The sequence below is a fragment of the Eptesicus fuscus genome, chromosome 4 (genome assembly GCF_027574615.1).
Source record: "Eptesicus fuscus isolate TK198812 chromosome 4, DD_ASM_mEF_20220401, whole genome shotgun sequence".
NCBI lineage: Eukaryota > Metazoa > Chordata > Mammalia > Chiroptera > Vespertilionidae > Eptesicus > Eptesicus fuscus.
The window spans coordinates 81982386-82009922 of NC_072476.1; the positions used below are offsets into that span (position 1 = coordinate 81982386).

The 27537-nt window shown below is 36.7% G+C and overlaps 2 protein-coding genes across 3 annotated transcripts in view; one reads left to right on the forward strand and one right to left on the reverse strand.

Annotated features, from left to right (window-relative positions):
• Window positions 1-4729, reverse strand: part of NDUFAF2 (NADH:ubiquinone oxidoreductase complex assembly factor 2) — a 106935-nt gene extending 102206 nt beyond the window's left edge. Inside the window, exon 1 of the mRNA XM_008161850.3 lies at window positions 4526-4729. Within this exon, the coding sequence (XP_008160072.1) occupies window positions 4526-4652 (127 nt within the window). The 5' untranslated portion in view covers window positions 4653-4729. The remainder of the gene's footprint in view (window positions 1-4525) is intronic.
• A 60-nt stretch (window positions 4730-4789) lies between these two features.
• Window positions 4790-27537, forward strand: part of ERCC8 (ERCC excision repair 8, CSA ubiquitin ligase complex subunit) — a 34614-nt gene continuing 11866 nt past the window's right edge. Inside the window, exons 1-9 of one of the 2 annotated variants that reach the window (XM_008161849.3) lie at window positions 4790-4963; window positions 7718-7813; window positions 12916-13017; window positions 17148-17271; window positions 19828-19909; window positions 20978-21046; window positions 22539-22605; window positions 25871-25971; window positions 27252-27376. In XM_008161849.3, the coding sequence (XP_008160071.3) occupies window positions 4887-4963; window positions 7718-7813; window positions 12916-13017; window positions 17148-17271; window positions 19828-19909; window positions 20978-21046; window positions 22539-22605; window positions 25871-25971; window positions 27252-27376 (843 nt within the window). In that variant the 5' untranslated portion in view covers window positions 4790-4886. Of the gene's footprint in view, window positions 4964-7717; window positions 7814-12915; window positions 13018-17147; window positions 17272-19827; window positions 19910-20977; window positions 21047-22538; window positions 22606-25870; window positions 25972-27251; window positions 27377-27537 lie in introns of those variants that run through there. The other variant, XM_028139501.2, reaches the window with a different exon arrangement.

Consider the following 27537-nt stretch of genomic DNA (forward strand, 5'->3'; position numbering starts at 1 on the left):
AAGCCACTCTATTAACACAGGGAAGCAGCCAAAATGCGGAACAAAGAAACAAGTCACAAATGAAAGAAATGGATGAAATCAAAATACTGGATATAGAGTTCAAAACCACAGTTATAAGGTTACTCAACAATCTTCTAGAAACCTCTGAGAAATTTAGTGAGACCCTCAAGGATATGAAAAAGGACCAAGCAGAAATTAAGCATACACTGACTGAAATAAAGAATAATATACAGAGATCCAACAGCAGACTAGAAGATCGCAAGAGTCAAGTCAAAGATTTGAAATACGAAGAAGCAAAAAACACTCAACCAGAAAAGCAAAAAGAAAAAAGAATCCAAAAATATGAAGATAGGAGGAGCCTCTGGGACAACTTCAAGCTTACCAACATCCGAATTATGGGGGTGCCAGAAGAAGAGAGAGAGCAAGATATTGAAAACCTATTTGAAGAAATAATGACAGAAAACTTCCCCTAGCTGGTGAAAGAAATAGACTTACAAGTCCAGGAAGTGCACAGAACCCCAAACAAAACGAATCCAAAGAGGACCACACCAAGACACATCATAATTAAAATGCCAAGAGCAAAAGACAAAGAGAAAATATTAAAAGCAGCAAGAGAAAAACAGTTAATTACCTACAAGGGAGCACCCATACAATTGTCAGCTGATTTCTCAACAGAACCTATGCAGGCCAGATGGGAGTGGCAAGAAATATTCAAAGTGATGAATAGCAAGAACCTACAACCAAGATTACTCTACCCAGCAAAGCTATCATTCAGAATTGAAGGTCAGATAAAGAGCTTCACAGATAAGAAAAAGCTAAAGGAGTTCATCACCACCAAACCAGTATTATATGAAATGCTGAAAGGTATTCTTTAAGAAGAGGAAGAAGAAGAAAAAGGTAAAGATAAAAATTATGAACAACAAATACACATCTATCAACAAGTGAATCTAAAAATCAAGGGAATAAAAAATCTGATGAACAGAATAAACTAGTGAATATAATAGAATCAGGGGCATAGAAAGGGAGTGGACTTACAATTCTCGGGGGGAAGGGAGTGTGGGTGGTGCGGGAAGAGACTGGACAAAAATCGTACACCTATGGATGAGGACAGTGGGGGGTGGTGGTAAGGGCAGAGGGTGGGATCTGGGCAGAGGGAAGTGATGGGGCAGGGGGCGGGGGAACAACTGTAATAATCTGAACAATAAAGATTTATTTTTTTAAAAAGGTACTAATAGGTCAGAGACTGAGGCCAATAAATCTAAAATGCATAAAATGAATATGTTTTGCATAAATTAGTGCTAAATAAATATTTGTCACATGAGAAAAACAATAAATGATACAGGATGAGATGGAAGGCAAACTCAGCAGTGCTGACTAGCCTGTGAATCAGCACAGACATATGGGCTACAATGGAAAGAATCTATATGGGTTTCTCAAAAAGAAGTATTGAGAAAAATCCTAAGCTTAGAGCAGCATGACTGAGAGCAAGGGGCAAACAAGTGGTAAGAGTCAAGTCGAAGGAATTTGGAAATGCCACCAGTGCCCCCACAGGGAGTTTTAGCTATCACTAATATGAACTGCTTGTAAGATGTCACAAAAGCAAGTTAAAAAACAAAAGACTCTTAACAATAGCATGTGCTAAGTATCCCAGTGAGCTCTGTCCCCCTTTCTCAAAGGCTACTACAACTCTGACTTGATACTGACACTTAAGATTCCCATTTGCAGAGGCTGAAAGTGAAGGCATCCTAAGTACTGAGTACAGTTTTCCCAGAGAAATACTATCAGAGCCCTGTAGGAAGACACAGGCTGTAGCATTCACTCAGACCTCATTTGATAAAAATAGCCAATTTCAAGTAAAATGGAGGCTGTGCTGCAAAACACATCTAAGGAGGATACTCAAGAATAAGAGAACATAATTAAAAAAAAACCCATAAAAATCAAGATTACTAAAGTAAGACTAAGTTTACCACTTATTACAACAAATATGAATGGGTTAATGGCATTATTTTTTTTAAAAAGAAGTAGCATCCCATTCTGGTAGCTCAGTTGGTTAGAGCATTATCCCTGATATACCAAGATTGCAGATCCCCAGTCAGGGGATATAGAAGAATCAACCAATGAATGCATAAATAAGTGAAACATCAAACTGATGTTTCACTCTCTTCTTTCCTCTCTAAAATTAATCAATAAATTTTTTAAAAAAAGAAATAGCTTTTGCCCTAGCCGGTTTAGTTCAGTGGATAGAGCATCAACCTAGGGACTAAGGGTCCTGAGTTTGATTTCAGTCAAGAGCACATGCCTGGGTTGCAGGCTTGATCCCCAGTAGTAGGCAGGCAGGAGGCAGCCAATCCATAATTCTCTCTCATCATTAATGTTTCTATCTCTCTCTCCCTCTCCCTTCCTCTCTGAAATCAATAAAAATATATTTAAAATATCTTTTTAAAAAAGTAGCTTTTTTCCAACATCCACTAATAAAAAAGCAGAGGTTTGTGTGTTGGGCAGGGAGTGGGGAATCAACATAAAGAGAGAACCCATAAATTACAAGAGGCTTTAAAAACATATTAGCAATCAAAATGTAAAGAAGCTCAATTTATACAAATTGCAAAAATAAGTAAACAAATCAATCAATAAATAACAGCATTATGGGACAACCAAGGAAACATGTTCTCAGGTGACGATAAAATATAAAATGTAAAATAAATAAATAAATAAATAAATAAATAGCAGGCATCACTGTTACCTTCTATCCACTGCTATCGCTGCCTTTCCAGCCAACCAATTCCATTTTGGGAACATCAGCTTTAGCTCAGTATTAGGAAAAGTTAAGAGTAGAATACTATTTAGACATAAAAAGGAACTGACACAAGATGAAATTCAACTGCATTGTGCTATGTGAAATAAACTAGATTCAAAAGACTACACCCATATAATTCCATTTATATGATATTCTAGAAAAGACAAAACCACAGGGACATAAAACAGATCAACAGTTGCCAAGGTCTGGGTGTGGGGTGAGGGAATGAAGCACTAAGGGGTAGGAGGGAATTTGCCAGGTGCGGGTGGGGGTGGTATGGGGTGGGATGAAGGAACTGTTCTGCATCTTGATTGTGGCAACGATAGTTACATGACTAAGCATTTTTCAAGAATCATAAAACCGTATACCAAAAAGTATAAAATTTAATGAATGTAAATTATACTTCAATTACAAGTCAATCTGATGTATGGCGTATTTTTAAACGTTACTGATAACTTATAGAAAAAGAAATATCTTTCTCTTTGCTTAAAACCTGCCATAGAGTTCACTATGCTAGCTTCTCCGTGGACTTTTTTAAAAAAAGAGCTATTCCTAGCCCTGAAAGAGTTTAGCCAGCTCATTAGGGAAACATCTAAAATATTAAACTAAGTTACAGAGAAAGGCTAGGCAAACAATTTTGAGTGATAAATCACAGAATGCACTTTATATGTGCTGTATGAGGACGGAAAAAGCAGTTCCCTTTGTCAAGAGTTATGAGAAATGAATGGAACACAATTTTGGCTAAGTCTTACCGCTTTCTCAATATAATGGTTATTATTATCATCTCTAACTTTGAAGCGAAGAGGCTGAGACTTGTGGAGGACAAATACTCCTCGATCCCTCAACTCTTCCACGTTAAAGTTGACATTCTACACCAAGCCTTTTTTTTTTTTACCTCAAAGCCCAAGATCTTTTGCATCGCGGTGTGGGGTCCCCCACAGAAGGGGTTATGACTACCGCTAGGTGATGTGATTTCAGCGGACAGGAACGCCCCTAATTCCTCAAGTGTCACTAAGTACTTCGCACGAATTCTATACAGAAGTCTCACGATTTAGAGCCACGAACTGTATGTAAAGTGAGCTCAACAGGGCCTTGGTCGGAAAACTGGCAGGAAAGGTAACGTGGAGCCTTGTGGGGAATCTCTTTTCCACTCGGTTAGTGCGCACTGACACACTTCTGATAGGTGTTGGTTGTAAGGAAGGTGCCGCGTGGAGACAGTCTCCGAGCTGCTGGAAAAAGGGTCAGCGCAGAGAGAGACGAAAGCAGAGGCGCTGAAGATACTCCCCTTCCATTACACCACTCCGGCCGGGCCCAACGGGGCACAGGAGGAGGAAAGGCCACTTTTTTGCCCCTCGGAGGACCTTGGCTAAAAGACCTCCGTGGACTTGTCCCCGTCTACGTCGCCCCAAGGCAAGGACCAACCCTGGGGCGTCCGATGCCCGCGTGGCTGCCGCGCGGGGAGAGACGGGGGTGTGCCGAGCTCGCGGGGGTCCGGCCGGGCGCACAGACCGAGGGCTGCGGCGCACGGACGGCGGGCACACACCGGGCCGGGCCGCGGCGCCAAAGCGGTTCAGTGAAAATCACCAAGGTGAAGGGGTGGCGGGGCGAGCGAACTCGGATTGTCCCCTCAGGTGACATCACACGCGCCGCACGCTGCTTTAGTTTACGGGGCGCCCTGACTTCTCCCCCCGTGTGCTGATCGCGCCACCGGCGCCCTCGCTGTCATCTCACCTCTCCAGTTCTTGTACGCCGGGATATAGTAGTATTTGTTCCCGAACTGGTCTGTGCCCACTAGCTCCTTCACTTCCTTGGACAGCGCTCTCCACACGGCGCGGAACAAATCCTGGGACCAACCCATATCGGCTCCCCGGATCCCAGCGGGAGCTGCTGCAGGGTCCGCCGCGACAGTAACAGGAACGCCCCGCCCACCAGCCCGAGAACTCCCACTGGCCTCACGCCCTCCCAGTAACGGCGCTCACCATTGGTCAGATGGCTTCCTGGCTCTACCAATGGGAGGATCCGTTGTTGGAGCCCCGCCCCCCGAGCTCGGTCATGGCCGCGGCCAGTGTACCTACGCGCGCAGAAGAACGGGATGCTAGGGTTTTTGTCGGCGCGACAAGCCGGATTGGACGACCCTCTTCACCTACAAAGAGCGGAGTCCACACGAAGGTATAGAAAACATTACTCTTTTTCCTAATAGGCCAGTTGAAAATTGGACCAATAGCTGTGTTGGCCTTGCCTCATACTTTCTGGCCTTATTATCTATCCCTTTCCTTTTACCAAACTCGGCTTTACTCTTCTTTTGGAGCATGTACCAAAATTCCGTGTATGTACACGCATGTAGCTCGAATGTATAAAAATTCCAGCCTCCCAGAAGGAAAGCAGGTATTCAACATAAAGCATTGTTTGCTCCAAATAGGTTAGGCACAGTGAACCATCCTCATCCAGTGAACCATTCTCATCCCAGAAACCAGGCAAGGGCCAATCTTGCAAGCAAGCCTTTCTAAGGATAGCAGTTTCAGACCTGCGATATTAACTCTTTTTTTTTTTTTTTTTTTTGCACATCTTGCCTCCTTCCACACACACCTCACCACTGTTTCCCTATCTTACAGTGTTACCCTCCCACCCTCCCTTCATTTTAATCTCTCATAGTTCCAAAACAATTCAGGCCTAAAGTCTTTAGGTTGGGCAGAGGTAGGCTTCCAAACAGGAATTAGGTTGGCCTGGAGTAATATTTCAGAGCCTGAGGAGGTAGTCTGAGTGTGGGAACTCACAAGCTCAAGGTGATAAGGGAGTTTGGGGGAGCAGAAATCAAAGCCCAATCCTCCTGAGTAGCATCCTTGTTGGCGAAGGGAATGGTAGTGATGATGGGAGATTAGTTATATACAGGGGGACTGACCAGATAAATAAATACATTAATGATAATGAAAGCCATGTTTCTCATTGTTAGAAGAGAACTCAAGGAAGGGATGATGGATTACCTTGGCACATGTTTGTTTGATATTTTACTTGTTACAAGAAACACATATTACTGTCATAATTTGAATAATCATCAAATGGAAAAATATTTTAAGAAGAAAATGGAATTTCAATGGGAAAAACTATTTTCTGGTGGAAATTCAGAAATGTCAGGACAGCATGGTGATCTGGAGAAAAAAAAAAGTCAGAGTTCAGATGCAGTTCAGCTAATTATTAGATGAATGACCTTGGGCACATTACTTATATCTTAGTTTAAAATTCAGGAAAAGCATTTAATAATATAACCTACTAGCTAGGAAATCTACCAGCTAGGATTACCACTTATTACACTTACTATTACCACTGATTACAATGTCATTAAATAGCAGGCTTTTAATATTAACTGTTATTGTTATTGGGCAAGGACAGAGAAGTAGTAAGTGAACCTAAGGCTAAACTGTCTCCCAGAAGACAAAGGGCCATGTATATCTTTAAGTCAGCTTCCTAGTGCTAAAATGATATCCAAAATGCTTTAAATTATCAATACTGCTATAAAAATATCAGTTTGAAACTTTTCTAGCACTGCATTGTTTTAAAAAACCCCAATTAATTTGGTGGGGTAAACATTTCATGTAAATTAGCATAATATTCATTAATAATGAATTTAGAAATCATTCTGGTTAAATTAATGTAAATTATTTGTAACATGCAAGAGATTGAGACAAATGTTAATAGTTAACATTCACTAGGCACTTACTATGTCTAGTCATTGTAATGAGCACTTTTTATGTATTAACTCATTTGATCTTAATAGCCTGACCAGAATAATGATGGTTTACAGTTATGGAATATCAAAAATTTCATTCATCTTAATTTATGAGATTAATTATTGATTTTATTTATAAATACTTAATTGGCTTTATTTAAATGTGCCTAATTGTTGAGTTAAACATATTCATTTTATATTTATACCTAAGGCATAGGAAATGCTCCTGGAATTTATTTAACATACTGTAATTTAAGCTTTTGTCCACTAGGTGTCCTCAGCTGAATTTATCAATTTAAATTTTCATGAAAATTTGTCTCTAAATATCTGAATAAAAATTTAATAAAATACACTCTTTAAATTAAGTTTAAAGGATTGGATAAAGAAGATGTGGCACATATACACAATGGACCACTACTCAGGCATAAGGAAGGCTGAAATAGCATCATTTGCAACAACGTGGATAGACCTTGAGAACATTATGCTAAGTGAAATAAGTCAGTCAGAAAAAGCTAAGAACCATATGATTTCATTCATATGTGGGATATAAAACTGCAACTCATGAACACAAACAGCAGTGTGGTGGTTGCCAGCGGGAAAGGGTTAGGGGCTAAGGGGGTCCCAATACATGGTGACAGTAGAAGATTTGACCTTGGGTAGTGAGCACATGGTATAATATACAAATCTTGTAACATAGAAACCCACATCTGAAACCTATATAAGTTAAGTTTAAGATAGTACTTCAGGAAAAATTCTTTACATATAATTGTTAGTATTTTGATATTTTAAAAATTTGTATAAGGTCTTTAAAAACCCATAAAAACTTTTGGGTGTCTGGTAGAAAGAGACTTAAGCATTACTTGCATTTTTTTAAGTCCCCCCCTACCCCAAAGATGTCTTTATTGATTTTAGAGAGATAGGAAAGCGGGGAGAGAGAGAGAGAAAGAAAGAAATATGTATGTGAGAAACACTGGATTGAACCCACAACCAGGTATGTGCCCTGATCAGAGTGAACCTGTAACCTTTTTGGCGTATGGGATGATCTAACCAACTGAGCCACCAGGCCAGGGCCTACTTGTGATTTTTGTTCTATATGTAATCTTAGTAAGATTAAGGACAGTTTTTATGTTTGAATTATTTTCTTATTGTTTAATTTTATCTTTTTTCCCCCCTTGTTTAATTTTTATATTTTTTTAAAGGGTTTTGGGACTGGAGTTAAACAAAGACAGAGATGTTGAAAGGATCCACAGCAATGGAGTTAACAGCCTGGACATTGAACCTGTTGAAGGGAGATAGTAAGTTTATACATTTTTCTTTCTAAGTGAGAAGCAGTAAAATCTTGCTTTCAGATTAATTATGTAAAGGTTCATAAATATTAGTGAAAATTTTAAGTTGTAAAATTTTAATCTGGTATTACTAATTTTAAATAAATACAGAGCTTCATACCTATAAAATTTTGCCAGATAGACATTTCCAAACTACTTTAATATAAACATATTCATTTTTAACTCAGAAAGTGTTTAAGTGTTGGGATATGTAACTATAGTTGCTACTCTCAAGGAGACTGATGGGGGGAAATATTAAAAAGTAAAAGTCTATTTTAAAACATTAAGTTTTAAGCAAACCAGACTTTTATTTGGTTTTACCACTTATTAGCTGTGTGACCGCTTATCAGCTGGGTGACCATGAGCAATTTATCTAACTTTTCTAATTCTTAATAGCCTTACCTATACAATGGGAACAATAATACCAATAAGTTCATTGTGAAGATTCATTGAGATTATATATATAACACTAGAGGCCCAGTGCACGAAATTTGTGCCCTCGGCGGGGGGGGGTCCCTCAGCCCGACCTGCACCCTCTCAAAGTCTGGGAGCCCTCGGGGGATGTCCAACATCCATAGCACTGCCGTGGAGGCAGGAGAGGCTCCCACCACCGCTGCTGCACTTGCCAGCCATGAGCCCAGCTTCTGGCTGAGCAGTGCTCCCTCTGTGGGAGCACACTGACCACCATGGGGCAGCTCCTGCATTGAGCGTCTGCTCCCTGGTGGTCAGTGCGCATCATAGCAACCGGTCGTTCCGCCGTCGGGCCAAAACCAGCTCTTGGACATCCCCCGAGGGGTCCCGGATTGCAAGAGGGTGCAGGCCAGGCCGAGGGACCCCACTGGTGCACGATCGGGGCCAGGGAGGGATGCAGGAGGTTGGCCAGCCAGGGAGGGACCACGGGAGGGCTCCTGGGCGTGTCCGGCAGGTATTGCCCAGTCCTGATCGGCCAGACCCCAGCAGCAAGCTAACCTATGGGTTGGAGTGTCTGCCGCCTGGTGGTCAGTGTATGTCATAGCGATTGGTCAACCGGTTGACTATCTGCCCCCTGGTGGTCAGTGCAATGTCATAGCGAGTGGTTGAGCGGCCTTAGCATATCATTAGTGAATTATGCTTTGATTGGTTGAACGGCTGACTGGACACTTAGCATATTAGACTTTTATTATATAGGATGATTAGCATAGGACCTGGCATATCATTACTGGTTGCCATTACTCCTATTAATCCAAAGCATTATTACCTATACTTTTATACCATTTGGTCCATTTCTCACACAACAGCTGAAGTGCTTGGAAAAATGCAAATCAGAACATGTCATTACCCTACATAAAATTCATCTTGACCCCCACATGACTACAAGAAAGTTCAAAACCTTTCCTGTAGTCTGTCCTGTATAATAAAAGTCTAATATGCTAAGTGTCCGGTCATCTGTTCAACCAATGAAAGCATAATATGCTAATGATATGCTAAGGCTGCTCAACCACTAGCTATGCTTTTATACCTTCTAAATTCTTATAATTAATTTTATTCCTCTTTAATACCAGATTATCTTTTCCGCATAAAAACATGAAGCTGTATCTCTTATTGGGTTTACTCTATTACATAATAATAATCTTACTTTTAAATAATGTCCATGCCATCATGTAGTTCAAGTACAGTCAGTTCCGGTAATAATTCAGTTTTTTCATCCAATTACTGGAATCAAGCTTTTGGAAGTCATTCTAGCAAAGATGAAACATTTGGCATTATTGTAAATACCATTTAAATTCAGTTTAAGAGTTCAACTTTAAAAACATTTGTTTGTTTTTGTTGTTATAATACATGTAGTGCTGTGATTTAAAAAAATGCATTTCACAAATCTCAAATATAAAGCATAAAGGTTTTTGAAATTGGTTGTGGAACACATGTAACTCACATGTATCCAAACAAGCTGCAACACTTTATCAACCAAACTAAAAGTTGTAGTTGTTAAAATTATAAATATTTCTGTATAGACATAATTAGAGTAAAAACTACAAATGTAACGAAGCTAATGAATAAAAAACAACTATTGCCCACCATCAGTTGGACTTTAGAACTCTTTGATTAAAGAACTTTGAAGAACTGCTTTTAAATTAACCTAATTGTTCTACAAATTGGTATTGAATTTTTCTTAAAACAAGTCTGTAAATCAGTGCTACTTAAGACATGCTGCTATTTCATGAACCCTTTGTAACTGGTTCACCACAAGATAAGGAGCTTGTACCAGAATGTAAATCTACTACGTCACTAAGCACACAGATTAGATGAGCTGAGATTTTTTTTGTAGCAAGACTTTCTCTGAAGAGTGTTCATTTCTGGCACAAGCTCTTTATGGACAAGTACTTTAAATAGCAAAGAAACTAAAATGGCAAGATCAAAACCAATGTATAACATTTATAATAAGTATAAGTGAGGAAGTATCCTCACAAGCCACAAGGTGTGAATGAGTGGGAATAAACTGATACATGTAACTGCAAGATCTATGTTGTATCAGCATGTATACCAGGGAAGGCAATTAAAAGCATTGGGGCATCAGATAGACCTGATAACTAACATAACCAGCAGACAGTTGAAAACTCAGCAAGCCAGTTTGACTATAGCAGCTGAAAGTGGGAGAGGATGGCATATTCTGAATGTTCAAGGGGTTCACAGGCCCGTGGAGCTGGAGTGTCTTGGCCTTATATCTCTTTAGCTAATCAACTACAAATCCCCTGTAGGACAGAACCCTATACTGAGGAAAACTACTTGGAATAGAATCCAAATTAAGTAATATAGGGACACTAGAACAAAGGAAAAAGATGGCCCAGATAAGTGTGGGAGAGATAACAGAACCAGAAAATCTCTGAAAGTAAGCTGCCATATTTTGAGCATCTTACAAAAAAGAAGAAAACGCTCTAGAGGTAGAAAATATAAATATTCTAAACCAAGTCTCCCTTCTAAAAATTTAAGAAAATTAATTTTATGTAAAAATGAGCAAAAGAACAGATTAAAGTCAAATTACATACAAAATTATTATTAGAACAAAGAGAATAAGCAAAAGTTATGCTCCGATAGATCACACAGTTGTGTCAGAAAGATATGCTAATAAAGTAATGAGAACTTTAACCTAATATTTCAAAACTAAAAGTCATTTTAAAAAGATACAGTATATGAAAGAATGACATAAGTTGTAATTAGAAAAACTCAGAAATGAGATGATCAGATTCAAGAAACAAGTAGAAATGAAAATGTTTCAGAAAAGAAGACTAAAGCATAGGGAACACAAGCAAATACATATAAGATATAATGCCTTAGGTGAAGTTGGAAAGAAGGAGAAATCCTATATAATAAAACCCTAATATGCAAATCAACCTAACAGCGGAACGACCAGTCGCTATGACGTGCACTGACCACCAAGGGGCAGATGCTCAATGCAGGAGCTGCCCCCTGGTGGTCAGTGCACTCCCACAGGGGGAGCACCATTCAGCCAGAAGCTGGGCTCATGGCTTGCAAGCGCAGCGGAGGTGGCGGGAGCCTCTCCCGCCTCCACAGCAGCACCAAGGACCCCTTGGGGGATGTCCGACTGCCGGCTTAGGCCTGCTCTAACATAACAAGCAGTCAGGGAAGCAGGCCTAAGCCAGCAGTCAGACATCCCCCGAGGGGTCCCAGACTACGAGAGGGCACAGGCCAGACTGAGGGACCTCCCTTCCCCCAGTGCATGAATGTCATGCACCGGGCCTCTGGTGTTAAATAAAAAAAGAAATGGAGGCCTGGGGTGGCGAGGTCTGGGATGGAGGGGATCAATGGGGGGAAAAAGGAGGACATCTGTAATACTTTCAACAATAAAGATAAATTTAAAAAAGAAAGAAATGGAGAAAGGAAAAGTATTTAAGAGATAGAGACATGTATAAATGATAGGCAAAGGAGTTCCACCACATATACAATAGTAGTTCCCTGAGAAAGGACCCAAAGGAAAAGAACAGAATAAATATTAAAACTATAATCCAAGAAGACTTTCCTAAAAGAAATAAGATCTGAAGTTACATGTAAGGGAAAGAAAATTATAATGTTAGCAAATATTTACATATTTTGGGCTTTATCCAAAGAAATGAAGTTTCTTATCTAAGGTGTTAAATATGAGGAAATAAAATATGAGTCAAAGATTTTATATCCAGTCAGATTTTTAAGGACAGACAAATTGTCAATAACATACAATAATTCAGGGAATATGGTTCTTGGGAATCTACCAGAGAATAAAATCAGAGAACCAGAATGAATAGTCAGCAACATGAGGATTGATGGTGAGCAATAATATTAGCAAATAGCAATACTTTATATAGATCTATAACTTCCTAGATCTGTATCTCTTCCCTACTAGATTTTAAACTCTGCGAAGACAGGAATCATAAAAAGAAAAAAAAAAAAAAAAAAGACAGGAATCATGCCTATCTTGTTCACAGTTGTATTAGCAGAGTGCCTAGCATATTGCAGGTCTCAAAGTTGAATTAATTGAGTAAAAATGTTCATAATGGAAAGAATCTAACATTTATTGATCACCATTTTTTTTGCCAGGCAATATATAAGGCACTTTGCATATTACTTTTATATTTACATCAACTTTATGATTTAGGTGAAACTGTCCCCCTTTTCTGAAATGTTTGAAGACTGAAACAGGTAAAGTAACTTGCCCAGGATCATATAGCTAGCTGGCATCAGTAATGATCAGCTAGCCTATCTGATTCCATTTCTATTTAGCACAATTATAATTAGGACATTTAAAATTACTTTGTAATACTTTACTTTCTAGTAAGAAATATCTTTTGCTATCGTGTTTTTACTGTCCTTTCTTGGTGGTATCATGAAGGTAAATTTTAAATGATCACAATGAATCTTTTCATATTCATTCTGTAAATAATAGATTAAGAAAATTTAATTTATTGAAGTCTAGATTAATTTTTACTTGGTATTTGTGGGCATATATATGTGGGTTTTTAAAGATCAGTAATTTTCAGAAATACGTAAACATAAATAATTGAACTACATAAAATGATAAATGTTAACTTTTTTATTATTAGCATGTTATCAGGTGGTTCAGATGGTGTGATTGTACTTTATGATCTTGAGAACTCCAGCAGACAACCTTGTTACACATGTAAAGCAGTGTGTTCTGTTGACAGGTGTGTATTAAAAATGTAATTCATTAATTTGTAAAAAGTTGAGTGTTTTTTTTGCACCAAATGCAAACTATGAAAAAAAGCAGTCATATGATTGAATGTCTCAATCAGCTTGTTCACATGATGTATTTACTTGGGTATTCCTTGACATTTTCTTAAAAAATAATAACAAATTCAGGTGTAGATGTTTTTAATGAGATTTTCCCAAAAACATCATTTCTCAAAAGGATTTTATTTAAAAACTTTTGATTATGTGCTTTTTATTCTCTACTTATGTAGCACGCCTCAGCTAACTATTAGCTTTTAGTACCTCTTAGAGTAAGAGTCATTTATGAGTCTCTCAGCTAATTATAAACACAAATTAGATTTTTCAGTTGATATTAATAGAACAAAAGGATTAATGGCTAGAAGCAATGAATATACTGGCAGTCCCTCACCAAACAGACATGCACATGTACACACAGCCCTCTTACCTCTCTACTTACTTAAAGCTTCCTAACTTACTGGTAAAAACATAGCTCTCTTTGTCTTGAATTTTCTGACTATTTTTTACTGTCTTTCCAGGCTTGTGAGAATTATTTTTAAGGCTTTGACAAAATGTTTTGTGGTTTTAATAAAATGTTTTATTTTTTCATAATGGTCACTTCTTGTCACCTATATCTGATCTGATGTTGAAAAGACCTTTGAATTTACAGAAGGAATAGGTGTTGAGAAAATGCTTTTAAGAGGAAAAAGTCATGAACATTAATATAACAACCACTCTGTATTAAAGTTGTTCCCAAGGCGTTCGAAGCGGTGTGTGAGTCCATGAAATGTTTAAGAGATTGATGATTGTTTCTTGGCTCTGGTGCTTCATTTTGGAAATATAGACTTAGGAAATATTTCTCTGAGCCTCAGATTGTTCTTACAAGGTTTCTGTGAGAAATGAAATGTTATTTAAAAGAAATACTATCTTTCAAAAAGCACACTGGAAACTATAAAGCCACTATGTGAATGGGAAGTAATATATAGTTGTAGGGAAACTTAGTACAAAGCAAGCTACCATCTAAAATATTCTGAAATGTGGTTTCTTATAAAACCTATATCATTTTATAGTCTTCACTACTTCCAAAAAAAAAAAAATCTAAATTCTTAAGTGTAGGAAAGTCATATTAATTAAATTCATTTTTATCTTGTTTTATCATAGATAACATTTAACATTGTTTAATTTGTTATATAGCAAAATAGTATTTATATATATATATATACCACATGCTATATAATGTTATTCCATGAAGACTATGATCTGCTTTTCTGGTGTGTAAAGTCAGGTAAATGCTTAGTGTATCAGCCTTTTGCTTTACTTTGGATTCACTGTCTTTTAAAGTATAACATAGGCTTATAGTGAGCATCTTTACAAAATGATTTAAAGTAGCATATTTATATCTGAAGACTTTATAAACGAACTTTAAAAATTAATTTCAATAAAAATTGTTGTTGAGTTAATGTGGCTTACATGGTTTCCTGATATTTATTTTGGCTTTACTTAATGTATTTGTTCTTGAGCACCAAAAAGGCTTTTTTCCTCTACGAAAATTCTTATTAAATGTGAATGAGAATAACAGATAATACATAATAAGGGAATAATAGAATATTTTGTCCTATTTTAAATTGAAAACATTTTCTATTTAAAATATAAATGAGCTTTTGTGATCATCACATTAAAGATTTGTTTTGTTTAAAACTGGAATATCTCCTGTAGTTCAAGATTCTTAGAAGTAAATAGAACTTGATTCTTCTTATCTTAAGCAGAAATTTATTGGGATATTGGTTAAAAAAGAAATTTATTGGAAAGATAATTAGTTTCTCACATACCTGGCAGGAAGTTGGAAGGATTAAATGTAGAAAATGAGCAAAAGCAGGAGAAACTAGGATAGGGAACACCATCAAGGTTATTCCACAGGAACAATTTAGTTTCTGCTACATGTCACCAACACAGAGTCTAAACTCCACAGCTATGAATAATTGCTGACTATCCCTGGGATTTATGTTTATTACTGGCTAGAGTTTTAGAGTCCCAGGCAGGATTGATGAAGTTCGAGACACATGCCCACGCCCTTGCTGCCAAGGGGAAGGAAACGAGAATGGAGCCCCTTGCTTTCTGTAATAAGAGGCAGGGTCCTGCCATTCAGTAAAACAAAGGTATTTCCCCCAAACAGGTGGAGTTTGCATACTCATACTCAGCAGCCAAGAAATGAGCACATGTCTATTACAGTCCACCCATTTGGCTGTTTAACATCCATATACATCTTTCTTCCCATGCTTACCCTTCCTTTTTAGGGGGCTTGGGGGAGGGACAAAAAGTTCCAGCCTAACCTAATGCACATATTCACTATATGACCAAAATGTATCATCCTCATCCCTAAAGGGTGATGACCCTAAGTCTAGTTAGTTACCACATCCAACTCCAGTTCAAGATAATGTCCATTTTTCCACTAGTTTTACATGATCTTGTATCAATATTATGCAAACTTTGGGCTCAATTGTATAGTTAACCTATATAAATTAATGGAGTTAAGATAGAGGAAAGAAGGGAAATTAAATTAAAGTATATATAAGTATATCTACATATGACATAGAAAGAAAGAAAATATGGATAGGCACTATATTCCTTTCATTTTTGTAGCTGTCTCAAGGCCAGAACTGGCACTTAAGACTTTCTTCATGTTCTCATTCTTCAGGTAGCAGCACAAATGTTCAAGGTCCTTAAGCTGGTATTGTGATCCAAACCTTCACCTTAAGGAATCGGAACTCATGCTGGTCCTATCTTCACACAGTTGCAGTCGTCTTTTGTTAACTTTTATGGAAAATTTCTAACATATACAAAAGTAGAGAGTAATATAATGAGCTGCATACCCATCACCCAGCTTAACAACTATTCTATATAATAAAAGGCTAATATGCAAATTGACCAAACAGTGGAACAACTGGTCGTGCACTGACCACCAGGGGGCAGATGCTCAACACAGGAGCTGCCCCCTGGTGATCAGTGCACTCCCACAGGGGGAGCTCATGGCTGCGAGCGCAGCGGCAGTGGCGGGAGCTTCTCTCGCCTCTGCGGCAGCACTAAGGATGTCTGACTGTAAGGAGTGGGCCTAAACCAGCAGTTGGACATCCCCTGAGGGCTCCTGGACTGCAAGAGGGCACAGGCCGGGCTTGAGGGGACCCCCCCCCCAAGTAGACGAATTTTGTGCACCAGGCCTCTAGTCAATTATCACTAATCTTGTTTCATCTCTACCCACACAATCTGAGAATTCTTTTGAAGCAAATCCAGAATCATATCATTTTATTCATAATTATTTATATCTCTAGAAGATAAAGATTTTATCATCATAATCACAGTATCATCTCACACAATACTTTTTATATTACATATTCAGGAGGTGTTCAAATGTCCCTCCATTATCATGTGTTTCTTAATACCCAGTTTTTTTTTAATTAAGATTCAGTAAAGTGACATATATACTGTGTTGAGCACTCGCTCAGACCATATACTGCATCTTTTAGGACTACACCTCACCCTCACAAGGTGTATTGTAGCTGATATTATAACTGAGTCATCACCTGACCATGCTTCTATGGGTGATGGGTTATATAAGAGTGGTGAATCCCATGGGCATCGCAGTTGCATTTTTTGCCATAGAGTAAGTTCCTTGATCAGAAATAATATTGTGTGGGGTATCCTGGAAGTATGTGAGGAATTCAATTCTAAGAATGATAGTGCTGATAAAATGAAATGATATTGGGAAGAGCAGATCCAAAACTAGAATAGGTATCTCTTTCGGTAAGGAAAAATCACTGTCCCCTCCATGAACAGGTCCAGTGTAACTGGCTGATCCCTCCAGGCTACAGTACTGAAATAAGAAGCCTCTCGTTTTAAGAGCTTTAGTAGGGAGCAGGCTCCATATCACATTAGGGAAGCCTAAAACTAGAGATGTCTGAACATTCTCTTTCCCTGGACAGCTAGGACACAGTCATGTGACCTAGATTTGGCCATTCATATCATCCTTCATGAGACTACTATTTGTTAATTGTAGTATCAGGTCAAACTCACATAAGTCAATTATCTCTAAATTTTGGTTGATGTTTTGTAGATACCATCCTGATGTTCACAAATATAGTGTGGAGACTGTACAGTGGTATCCTCATGACACTGGCATGTTCACATCAAGCTCATTTGATAAAACTCTGAAAGTATGGGATACAAACACATTACAAGTAAGTATATTAAAATATTTCCAAATGGCTCTGTAGGATGATGAGGAATTTAATTCTAAACCCTTTTGGTGTGATTATTTGCTAAGATGTCATGTAATAGATGTGAAAGCACTATTTGAGGTCATATCTTGGTGACTAGATGTATAACATTGGGCAAGTATCTGAACCTGTCTGTGTTGCAGTTTCCTCATCTGTAAATGTGGACAATGATTGTTCCTTATAGAATGGTTATTAAGTTTAAATAGGGCAATATTGTAAAGAAACTAGATCAGTGCCTGGCATATAGTAAGTGGTTAAAAACCATTAGCTATTATCTTTATTATTTAAAACTACTATGGTCTTGTGGTATAAAGAAGGAAATTGGACTTATCTCCTATTGACCTAAAAATGTAAAGGAAAAGAAAGTTGTTAATATTATAGCTTAGTAAAGGTCAACAGTAGATAATAGTTTTCATGATATTTGGTCAAATTTATATTTCTAGTGTTAATCTTTTCCCTGAGCTCTAGTCCATATTTCTCTACCTCTCTATAGAACCTCTGCTCAAATTTAACATGTTACAAACTGATCACTCCTCACATTCATTTAGTCCTCAAATCGTAGCAATCTTTCTTCTAACTCTCATATTTCTCTTTCCCTTACCATCACCGTATATCTAGACTACTACTAAAAACTGCTAAATGGTTTCCCTGCATTTTTCTTCCCACATTTTCTATGGTAAGTTCTACCCCAGAATTAATCTTATTATAAAACAGTCATCCTGTCTTCACCCAAACCCACTACTGTCTCTCATTGTTTAAATTCAGCCTGACATTCTGCCGAAGCCGGTTTGGCTCAGTGGGTAGAGCGTCGGCCTGCAGACTCAAGGGTCCCGGGTTCGATTCCGGTCAAGGGCATGTACCTTGGTTGTGGGCACATCCCCGGTGGGGGGTGTGCAAGAGGCAGCTGATCGATGTTTCTCTCTCATCGAATGTTTCTAGCTCTCTATCCCTCTCTCTTCCTCTCTGTAAAAAATCAATAAATTCAGCCTGACATTCTAAGTTTTCCGTAACCTCACCCCACTCCCTCAAACTTAGCTTCTACCTCTTTTTCCAAAAATGATTTGCTGCCACTAAATTGATCTCCTTTTGCCTTCTGATCATATCTTGACTGTGTTGTACTCTCTGTCTCAAGTCCCCTTCCCTAGGCAACTTTTTCCTTTTCTTACTTGTCTTACAACTGGAAATTTATACCCTAAGACCAACATCTTCCCATTTTTCCCACTTCTTAACCCCGTGGTCGGCAAACTGCGGCTCGCAAGCCACATGCGGCTCTTTGGCCCCTTGAGTGTGGCTCTTCCACAAAATACCACGGCCTGGGCGAGTCTATTTTGAAGAAGTGGTGTTAGAAGATGTTTAAGTTTAAAAAATTTGGCTCTCAAAAGAAATTTCAATCGTTGTACTGTTAATATTTGGCTCTGTTGACTAATGAGTTTGTCGACCACTGTCCTAACCCCTGGTAACCACTATTTTATTCTGTTTCTATTGGTTTGGCTTTCTTAGGTTCTACATATAAGAGAAATCAACTGGTATTTGTTTTACTCTGACTTATTTCACTTAGCATAACGCCCTCAAGGTCCATCCATCTTGTCACAAATGTCAGGATTTCCTTCTTTCTTGTGGCTGAATAATATTTCTATATGTCTATTTAATAAAGCTGCAATGCACATGGGGTGCATATATCTTTTAAAATTAGTGTTTTATCTTTTCAAATTAGTGTTTTTGTTTTCTTTGGATGAATTTCCAGGAGTGGAATTGCCATATCATATGGTAGATCTATTTTTAACTTTTTGAGGGACTTCCATACTGTTTTCCATAATGGCTGCACGAAGAGTATACAAGGGTTCTCTTTTCTCCACATCCTTGCCAACATTGTTACTTCTTGTTTTTAATAATAGTTTATTTTATCTAAAAGGTATGAGGTGATACCTCATTGTGGTGTTGGTTTGCATTTCCCTGTTGCTTAGGGATATACACATGAAAAGATGTTCAACATCCCTAAGCAGCAGGGGATTTAGCGGAAACCTGGGCATGTGCCCTGACCAGGAATCAAACTGGCCACCTCTCGGTTCATGGGTCAACGCTCAACCACTGAGCAACACTGACTAGGCTGAAATGTATGATTTTAAAGGAGGAGCAGTTATAGGTGATGAGAGTGTCCTGAGTATGGTAGCCATGCTTGCATGGAACTGAGAAGCAGAGTGCTGGCTAGATCATCTGTGTAGATGCTGAAGTCCCCAGGATGGAAGAGAGAAAGATGATGAGCCAGGCTGTCTTTAATCTTAATCTCTGGGATTTGTTAGAGAAAAGCTGTTTCTCACAAAAGGGAAAAAAAGTGTTACAAATAACAGGATTTAAAAGTATCAGGTTTATTAGGGTATTAACATTCCTATATTTGAGTCAAATAAATTGTTAAGTCAGTTTAAAAATTGCTAGTGATGTGAAAATAAGTAAATAAGGAATTTGTTGCTTTTGTGACTGTAATTAGAATACACTTTTAAAATGTTTTTTGATTATCAGACTGCAGATATATTTAATTTTGAAGAAGCAGTTTATAGTCATCATATGTCTCCAGTTGCCACTCAGCACTGCTTGGTAGCAGGTTTGTACATTTACGCTTTTGTTTTGTAACATTTTGAAAACTTTCTCTTTTTTCATTTCTAGTTAGTTTTGACATAGACATTTTAACTCAGATGGAGATCACAATTCTTTAAAGAAAAAAACAAACACGAAAAGACAGGTGTATGCTACTATTTATACTCAGCTTAACAGATATTGTGCAAGTCAGGCACTGTGCTAGTGGGTAGGATTCAAAGATTAATTAAGTAGACACCTTTCTGTTCCCAAAGAATTACTTTTAAACCACCAAGTTTTAAAGATTTTACATGAGCAAAATTTGGCAACTTTTTCAATTCAACACAATGAAATAAGGAAATTATTTCCTTTTCTCTAAAATTGTGTGATTCAAATTAAACATCCATTTTTATGGAAGTACCTGCAGCAACAATTTCCAAGTATGTGGAAGAAAAAATATTTTTCTGTTATCAGGGGTCACTTCCCTGTGATTTCATTATTCTCTGGCACTACATGAATCTCCGGACATCAGTTAGCTGCTTCATCTAAAGAGAAGAGCTGGGCATTAAATTGTCTTTGAGGTCCACTCAATCTGTGTCCAGAGTTTCTGGAATATATTACTAGCGATTGGAAATATTTAATTATCACAGAAAAACTGAGCTTTTAAAATAATTTGAGGTGATAAAATAATATAGAATTATATACCACATTGTACCTATACAGATTTCCTGGATTTGATATTATACTATAGTTACCTAAAATAGAACCATTGGGGGAACCTGATTGAAGGGTACACAAGGGCCTCTCTGTACTATCTTTGCAACTTCTTGTGAACAAAAATAATTATTTTTATATTAAATGTTAAATAATAATGCAATAATAAAATTGTCTTAGTACTAAAATATAACTATCATCAAAAAAAAGTTTTCTAATTATAAACATTTAAAATTATTTGAAATATATTTTTAATATACATTTTCATATTTCTGTATGGATATAGTGAAAATGTCATAATTCATAATGGTAGTTTCTTATTTCCTTTTGATGATGATTTATAATAAAATTATCTTAAACCATTTCTGTTTTTGTTTTACAGTTGGTACTAGAGCGCCCAAAGTACAACTTTGTGACTTAAAGTCTGGATCCTGTTGCCACATTCTACAGGGTATTTTTTATTTGTAACAACAACTACTCTGAGTAAACCATTCAATAAAAAGAAACATTACTAACAATGTATGCTTTGTAAGTGACATGACTGATGTATTTTGTGCTAGTTGTTAAAAGTCAACAGGGAAATAAAGATCCTTCTGTGCATTATTCTTATAAAACTGAACTATTGAAGAGACATTTATATGAACAATGGCCATAGGGGAGCTCAAAGGTTATGGAAGGTCTAACTCAAAACCTTGTGCTATTTCTACCTGTAGAAAAATAAACTGCTTATGAAACTTACATGAGTACATTTGTCTCATGAACATAGTCTAATATTGTTCTGGCTGAGTAAAGGTTCTTAAAATTTAGGTGCTTTTTTTATTCCTCAATAAAAATATGTTAGAAAAAGATATTGAAATAATACTTTGGTAAAGGTATATGAAATTATTTTTGCTACTTTTAAAAATCAGCATTTTATCAGATAATTTTAAACAATGAAAATATGGGGTGTAATTCAGAAATATACATCTTTATTCATCTCTGAGAAACACATAATAAATATGTAAGAAAAACTTGATGAAATAGATAACATTTGTTTTATACTATTAATTTCTTTTTAATATAAGCTAGATAGATTAAAATAACTGATTTGAATAGTTCAGTTAGGTAAAAATGCATTAAAATGCTGAAATCACTTATCCTATGAACTTATCACTTCTGCTTTCTGGAAAAAACTTTTATACAAATGTCTTTTTATAATCATGAATTAAAAATTACTTTTCTGTCTTATAACTTCCTAAAAAGTTAGAAAACATTTTTATTGTTTAGAATGTTTATCTTTGGTTAGTTTAGTGGCTTTTCCTATAGAGATAAGTAAGTGAGCTTGAGCTATATCACCAATGATAGATTGAGTTGTTAGGCCAACACCTGTATTTAAAAAGAAAGACTCACTTGCTCTGCCTGTTCTTTCCAAAGCAAAATCAGGCCTTTTATAATAAAACTAGTAGCCCTGCACATGTGTGAGTAGCTCGCTGCTGCTGCATGCCTCAGCTGGCTGCCCCGCCCTCCTGTAGCTCTTTGCTGCTGGTAGCTCGCTGCCCTGCCCTCCTGTAGCTCTCTGCTGGTTGTTATGCGTCATGGCGTAACGACCATTTGCATATTACCTCTTTATTATATAGGATACCGTATGTAAGAAATGCCCCATAGACTTCCCATTAATACAGGATGTCCCCCCCCACAAAGGTCTATACACTGTAACAGCTTATAGCTCAATTTTGAAAATGAAATATATTTTAATAAATGCTGCCTTTACAATTATTCAAAGTGTATGTATACATATTTTGGAGCACCCTATATTTAAACCATTATTATAAAAGTGAAAAAATGATTATATCAATTTATCTTTAATACTTAGTCTTCACTTTCTTCAGAATCAAAATTAATTGCACTGTATCTTTTGATTTTCAAATACTTTGCAAGACTTTTCATACAGTTTATATTTGCAGGTCACAGACAAGAAATTTTGGCAGTTTCCTGGTCACCACGTTATGATTATATCTTGGCAACTGCAAGGTAAATTGTAAATTATTTGGTTTTGAAGTTAATAATTAATAAAAAGCATTTCTAGAAGACTATGTAAGATGTGTGTTTAGTTATTAGGTCCTTAAAAATAAAATTATTGAGTTACAGATTTTAATTCGTATCACCGAAAGAATTTTCCTTTGCATAAAGCTCTAATCTTGTCTATCCATTTTGAAGGTGCTCACCTTTTAAAATAAGAGAAAATAAGAGAATCACTGTAGCAGTGCAAATCTAGTACTGCTGGAAAAATAGGAAAACAACTGTGTTGTGTCATTTTTGCATATAAAAGTATTAACACTGTTAACTTAAAAATAGCATTTTTATTCATTTTTAATCCAGATTTATTTTGAATCTGATTCAACACATCCATCCATTCATTGATTCAATTTACTAATATTTACAGACTGCCTACCATGTGCCAAGCATTGTGCTAGGAATACAGAGTTAACTAAGGTATATTCCCCTCAAGAAGCTAACAGAAAAATCAGCAATTACACTGCATCCTGAAAAATGCTTTCATAGAGTTAAGTCTCTGAGAGGTGTAATATGGGAAAAGAAAGCAGAAACACTTAACTCTTGAGTGGACCAAGGCATTTGGGGGGTTTTGTTTGTTGGAGGGAAGAGTCTTAAGTATTTAAATGCTGAGAGAAAGTACCAGTAGAGGGGAATTGATGAAGATAAGAAATGGAGGGAAAGTTGTTACATCAAGACCTTAAACAGATTCAAGAGGGTTGTATCAATGGTCCAGGTAGAAGGAGGACACTTAATTTGACGCATGAAGGGCATTGTGAGACTAAATGGAAGGAGGAATACAGTTAAATTTGTGAGTTTGCAGAGAACTCAAGAAATGCGAGCATAGTGGCCTCTATGGTTTTTTAGTGCAGTGGTCGGCAAACTGCGGCTCACGAGCCACATGTGGCTCTTTGGCCCCGTGAGTGTGGCTCTTCCACAAAATACCACGGCCTGGGCGAGTCTATTTTGAAGTGGCATTAGAAGAAGTTTAAGTTTAAAAAATTTGGCTCTCAAAAGAAATTTCAATCGTTGTACTGTTGATATTTGGCTCTGTTGACTAATGAGTTTGCCGACCACTGTTTTAGTGGAATAGAACTTCATGTCATCCATTGAAAATACCGGAATGGGGATGCAATTTTAAGGGGAAGTAGTAAAGATTTAGATTAACAATTTTAATGATTGGGCTAGAGGTCTGGTATGGACCACATAAGAATGCGGGGTGGGCAGTGTTGTGTGCTTAGTTGAAGGTTTAGACCATAGATCTACTAAGCCACAGAAATCAAAATATTAAATGACACAGACTTAACAATTGTGTGAAAAATTGTGAAAGTCGTGGGTATAAGGAAGGAAATAAAATCACGGAAAAACTTATTGGAGTGAATCAGAGACATAATGAGATAGAAGAAGTATGTGTATCAGAGTAAGAACATTAAAAAACTGAAGGGATAGGAAATAGTAGTCAAAGATTTTGATATAGACATTTTAATAAAATGTTTGCAGAAGAATTATTACAAAAGCTATTCAGATAATTTTTATAAAGATATGTGTCTGGATTTTTATAAAGCTGCTAGCCCTCCCTCTCTGTCACAGATAAGTCCCAAAAGACTATTCTTTACTAGTTTGTAGAATGTGATGTTGAAATTTGCAATTTTTGAAGTTGAACTCTTAAGAAGGTGACTAAAGAGGTGTGAAGGTGAGGAGCTAGGTGCTGGTTGTGGGTCCATGCTAGGGTTTTCGTCAAATAACAGGGAGCCTAATGGATGATAAGTTCTCAGAGTACCCTCAGAATTTGAATCAGTACCAGAATGGATTTAGTAATCCATGTCAGATATCTCTAAATCTAATCTGTTTCAGAAGAGACTTAAATCCTCATACTCATCTCATTGCATATGTTTTCCCCAGCTGGAAAGAAATAAAACCAACTTGAGAATGGAAAACTAGGTTTTTGCTGACTCTTCTGATTGGCTAGGTTTGATAGTGATCTGTGAAATGAATCACAGATTTATAAAATGCAATGCAATGGTCTTTCTAATTAAAATGGCCTGGATAAGCCCAATGGAATATTGTTGAATCTTTGTGAGGACTGAAAGTAGGTGTTGAACTGATTTTATATTCATATATATATATATATAATCCTCACTGGAGGATATTTTTTCCATTGATTTCTAGAGATAGTGGAAGGGAGGGAAGACGGGGAGAGGAAGAGAGAGAAACATTGATGTGAGATAAACATATCGATTCGTTGCCTCCCACACGCCCCTACTTGGGATGGAGAATTTGCAACCAAGGTACATGCCCTTGACCGGGAATTGAACCCAAGACCCTTCTGCCTACAGGCAGATGCTCTAACCACTGAGAAAAACGGACTGGGGTAAATATTTTCTTTAGGAATAGTTGAGAAGCTGAAATTAATAAACCATGGTTTTGCCTTTCTTTTCCTTGAAATAAAATGAAAATAAATATCTAATTTCTAGAAGACATTAAATTCAGTTCTTGTATATTGGGCAAAGATTGATTTGAGTATAGGAAACCAAATAAAAATATTTTGCTCTTATTATTCACTTTGTTCTTATTTTTATCATATAAAATTAAAAGCTCAGCCCTAGCTGCTTTGGCTCAGTGGATAGAGCGTCAGCCTGCAGACTGAAGGGTCCTCGGTTCAATTCTGTTCAAGGGCACATGCCTGGGTTTTGAGCACGATCCCCAGTAGGGGCGTGCAGGAGGCAGCTGATCAATGATTCTCTCTCATCATTGATGTTCCTATCTCTCTCCCTCTCCCTTCCTCTCTGAAATCAATAAAAATATATTTAAAATAAATAAATTAATTAAAAGCCCACCAAATTCATGCCAAATGAATTCTTAAGCAAAGTGAAATGAGTTAACTGCTTGATTATCTAGACAGTAAGGCTGTAGTGACAAACTTGCTTAAGCAACAAGCTCTAAGCCTACCTTCTCCTTGAGAAGAAAGATGTTCCTGTCACTAAAAAAAAAAAAGAAAGAAAGAAAATAAAAAAAAATAATAAAAAAATGAAAAGCAGCAGAATTCTTTGTGATCTAAAAAAGGTTATATTTTTTTCTCTTATTTTTTACTTCTTTGTGCTCCTATTGACTATTGAATGGTAGATGATAAGGCAAAAGTACAATAACCCAAATGTACAAATATGCCATAATACTGGAAAGGTAGGTGAAGAGTACAGTCACTATTCTAGTTATATATGTCACTGTAACATTTATCTCTTCTCAGTGCTGACAGTAGAGTAAAATTATGGGATGTGAGGAAAGCATCAGGATGTTTGATTACTCTTGATCAGCATAATGGGGAAAAGTCACAAGCTGTTGAATCAGGTAATGAAGAATGCACTAATATGAAATATGACAATGATAGCATTCTTATATTGAAAATTTTGAATATAACCAATACTAAATGTATATTGACAAATGGCAAATTTTGTGATTTAAAAAAATAAGCCATTCATATTAAATCAATTTCTTAATTAAAATAAATTATTGTTGTCTTTCTTCAAAATACAAGTTAGTATGGCATTTCATCCGTCCCTGAATTTTCAAGTGTAGAAACTTTTCTGGATTAGTCTGTTACTTTTTTTTTCTTCTTTCTAATTACACTAACTAATACAAATTCAGTGCCACTTAGGAAGTTTTAATAAATTAAAGAAGTAATAACAGTTAGTGGCCATTATGTCAGAACAAAATTTGCAAGTTGTGTTAAATGTGTCAGCTGCAATCCAGGTGATAAAGTACCTCAATTGCATTTTTACAATAGAATTTCATTTTTGTGTAGGTTAAAATTCTGATTCAGAATTAATTCTGGATCAGAAATAATTAGGATGAACTATATAAAATCTTAATTGTTTTAATCTTTTTACTTAATCAGGCTATTGAGAATTATGCTTTCTCAAAATTGTTTATTTTGAAAGTAATATAAATTTTGATTGTGAGATTAGAACAGTTATCTTCTGTTAAAGTTTTTTTAAATAGGAAATACTACTATTAATGATTTTTAATAGTCCTTGGGATGATTTTTAGATTAAAAATAGAAATAGTATATAAGAATTTTGAAAGGTGTTCAATTTAAATTTTTTTGGTTAAACTATGTATTTGAGTTTTATAGCACATCTTAAATACTTTTTATATGTATTTTTTTATTGATTTCAGAGAGGAAGAGAGGAGAGAAAGATAGAAACATCAGTGATGAGAGAGAATCATTGTTCAGCTGCCTCCTTCACGACCCCTACTAGGGATTGAGCCTGTAACCCGGGTATGTGCCCCGACCAGGAATTGAGCCGTGACCTCCTGGTTCAGAGGTCAACACTCAACCATTGAGCCACAGCAGCTAGGCACACAGCTTACTCTTTGAAGACAAATATATTTGGCAAGATTTTTTTCCCTTTGACTTTTTAGTTTTCCTCTATTTTTTATGGTTCTAATGTATATAGCTTATCATATTCAAATAATCAAGGGGTTGATGAATGTTAAATATAATCAACTTATATATTTTAAGTAATTCAGATAGTTGTCCTTTAATGTGTTTAAATAAGTAGATCATCAGGCATTAAATATATGCTGAATACAAGAACAGATAAACTGAATTGTATTTTTCATTGCAGCAAACACTGCTCATAATGGGAAAGTTAATGGCTTATGTTTTACAAGTGATGGGCTTCACCTGCTGACTATTGGTACTGATAATCGAATGAGGCTCTGGAATAGTTCCAATGGAGAAAACACATTAGTAAGAAATTTTAAAAACTTTTTGAATATAAGTTAAAGAAATGGATCTGTGTCATACACCACTTGATTTTTTTTTCCTATAGATTTAACTCCGTTTCTTGTCTAACTCTATTTCTTAACTCTGAATCAGCTTTTTTTTCTTTATTGTTTAATATATTACAT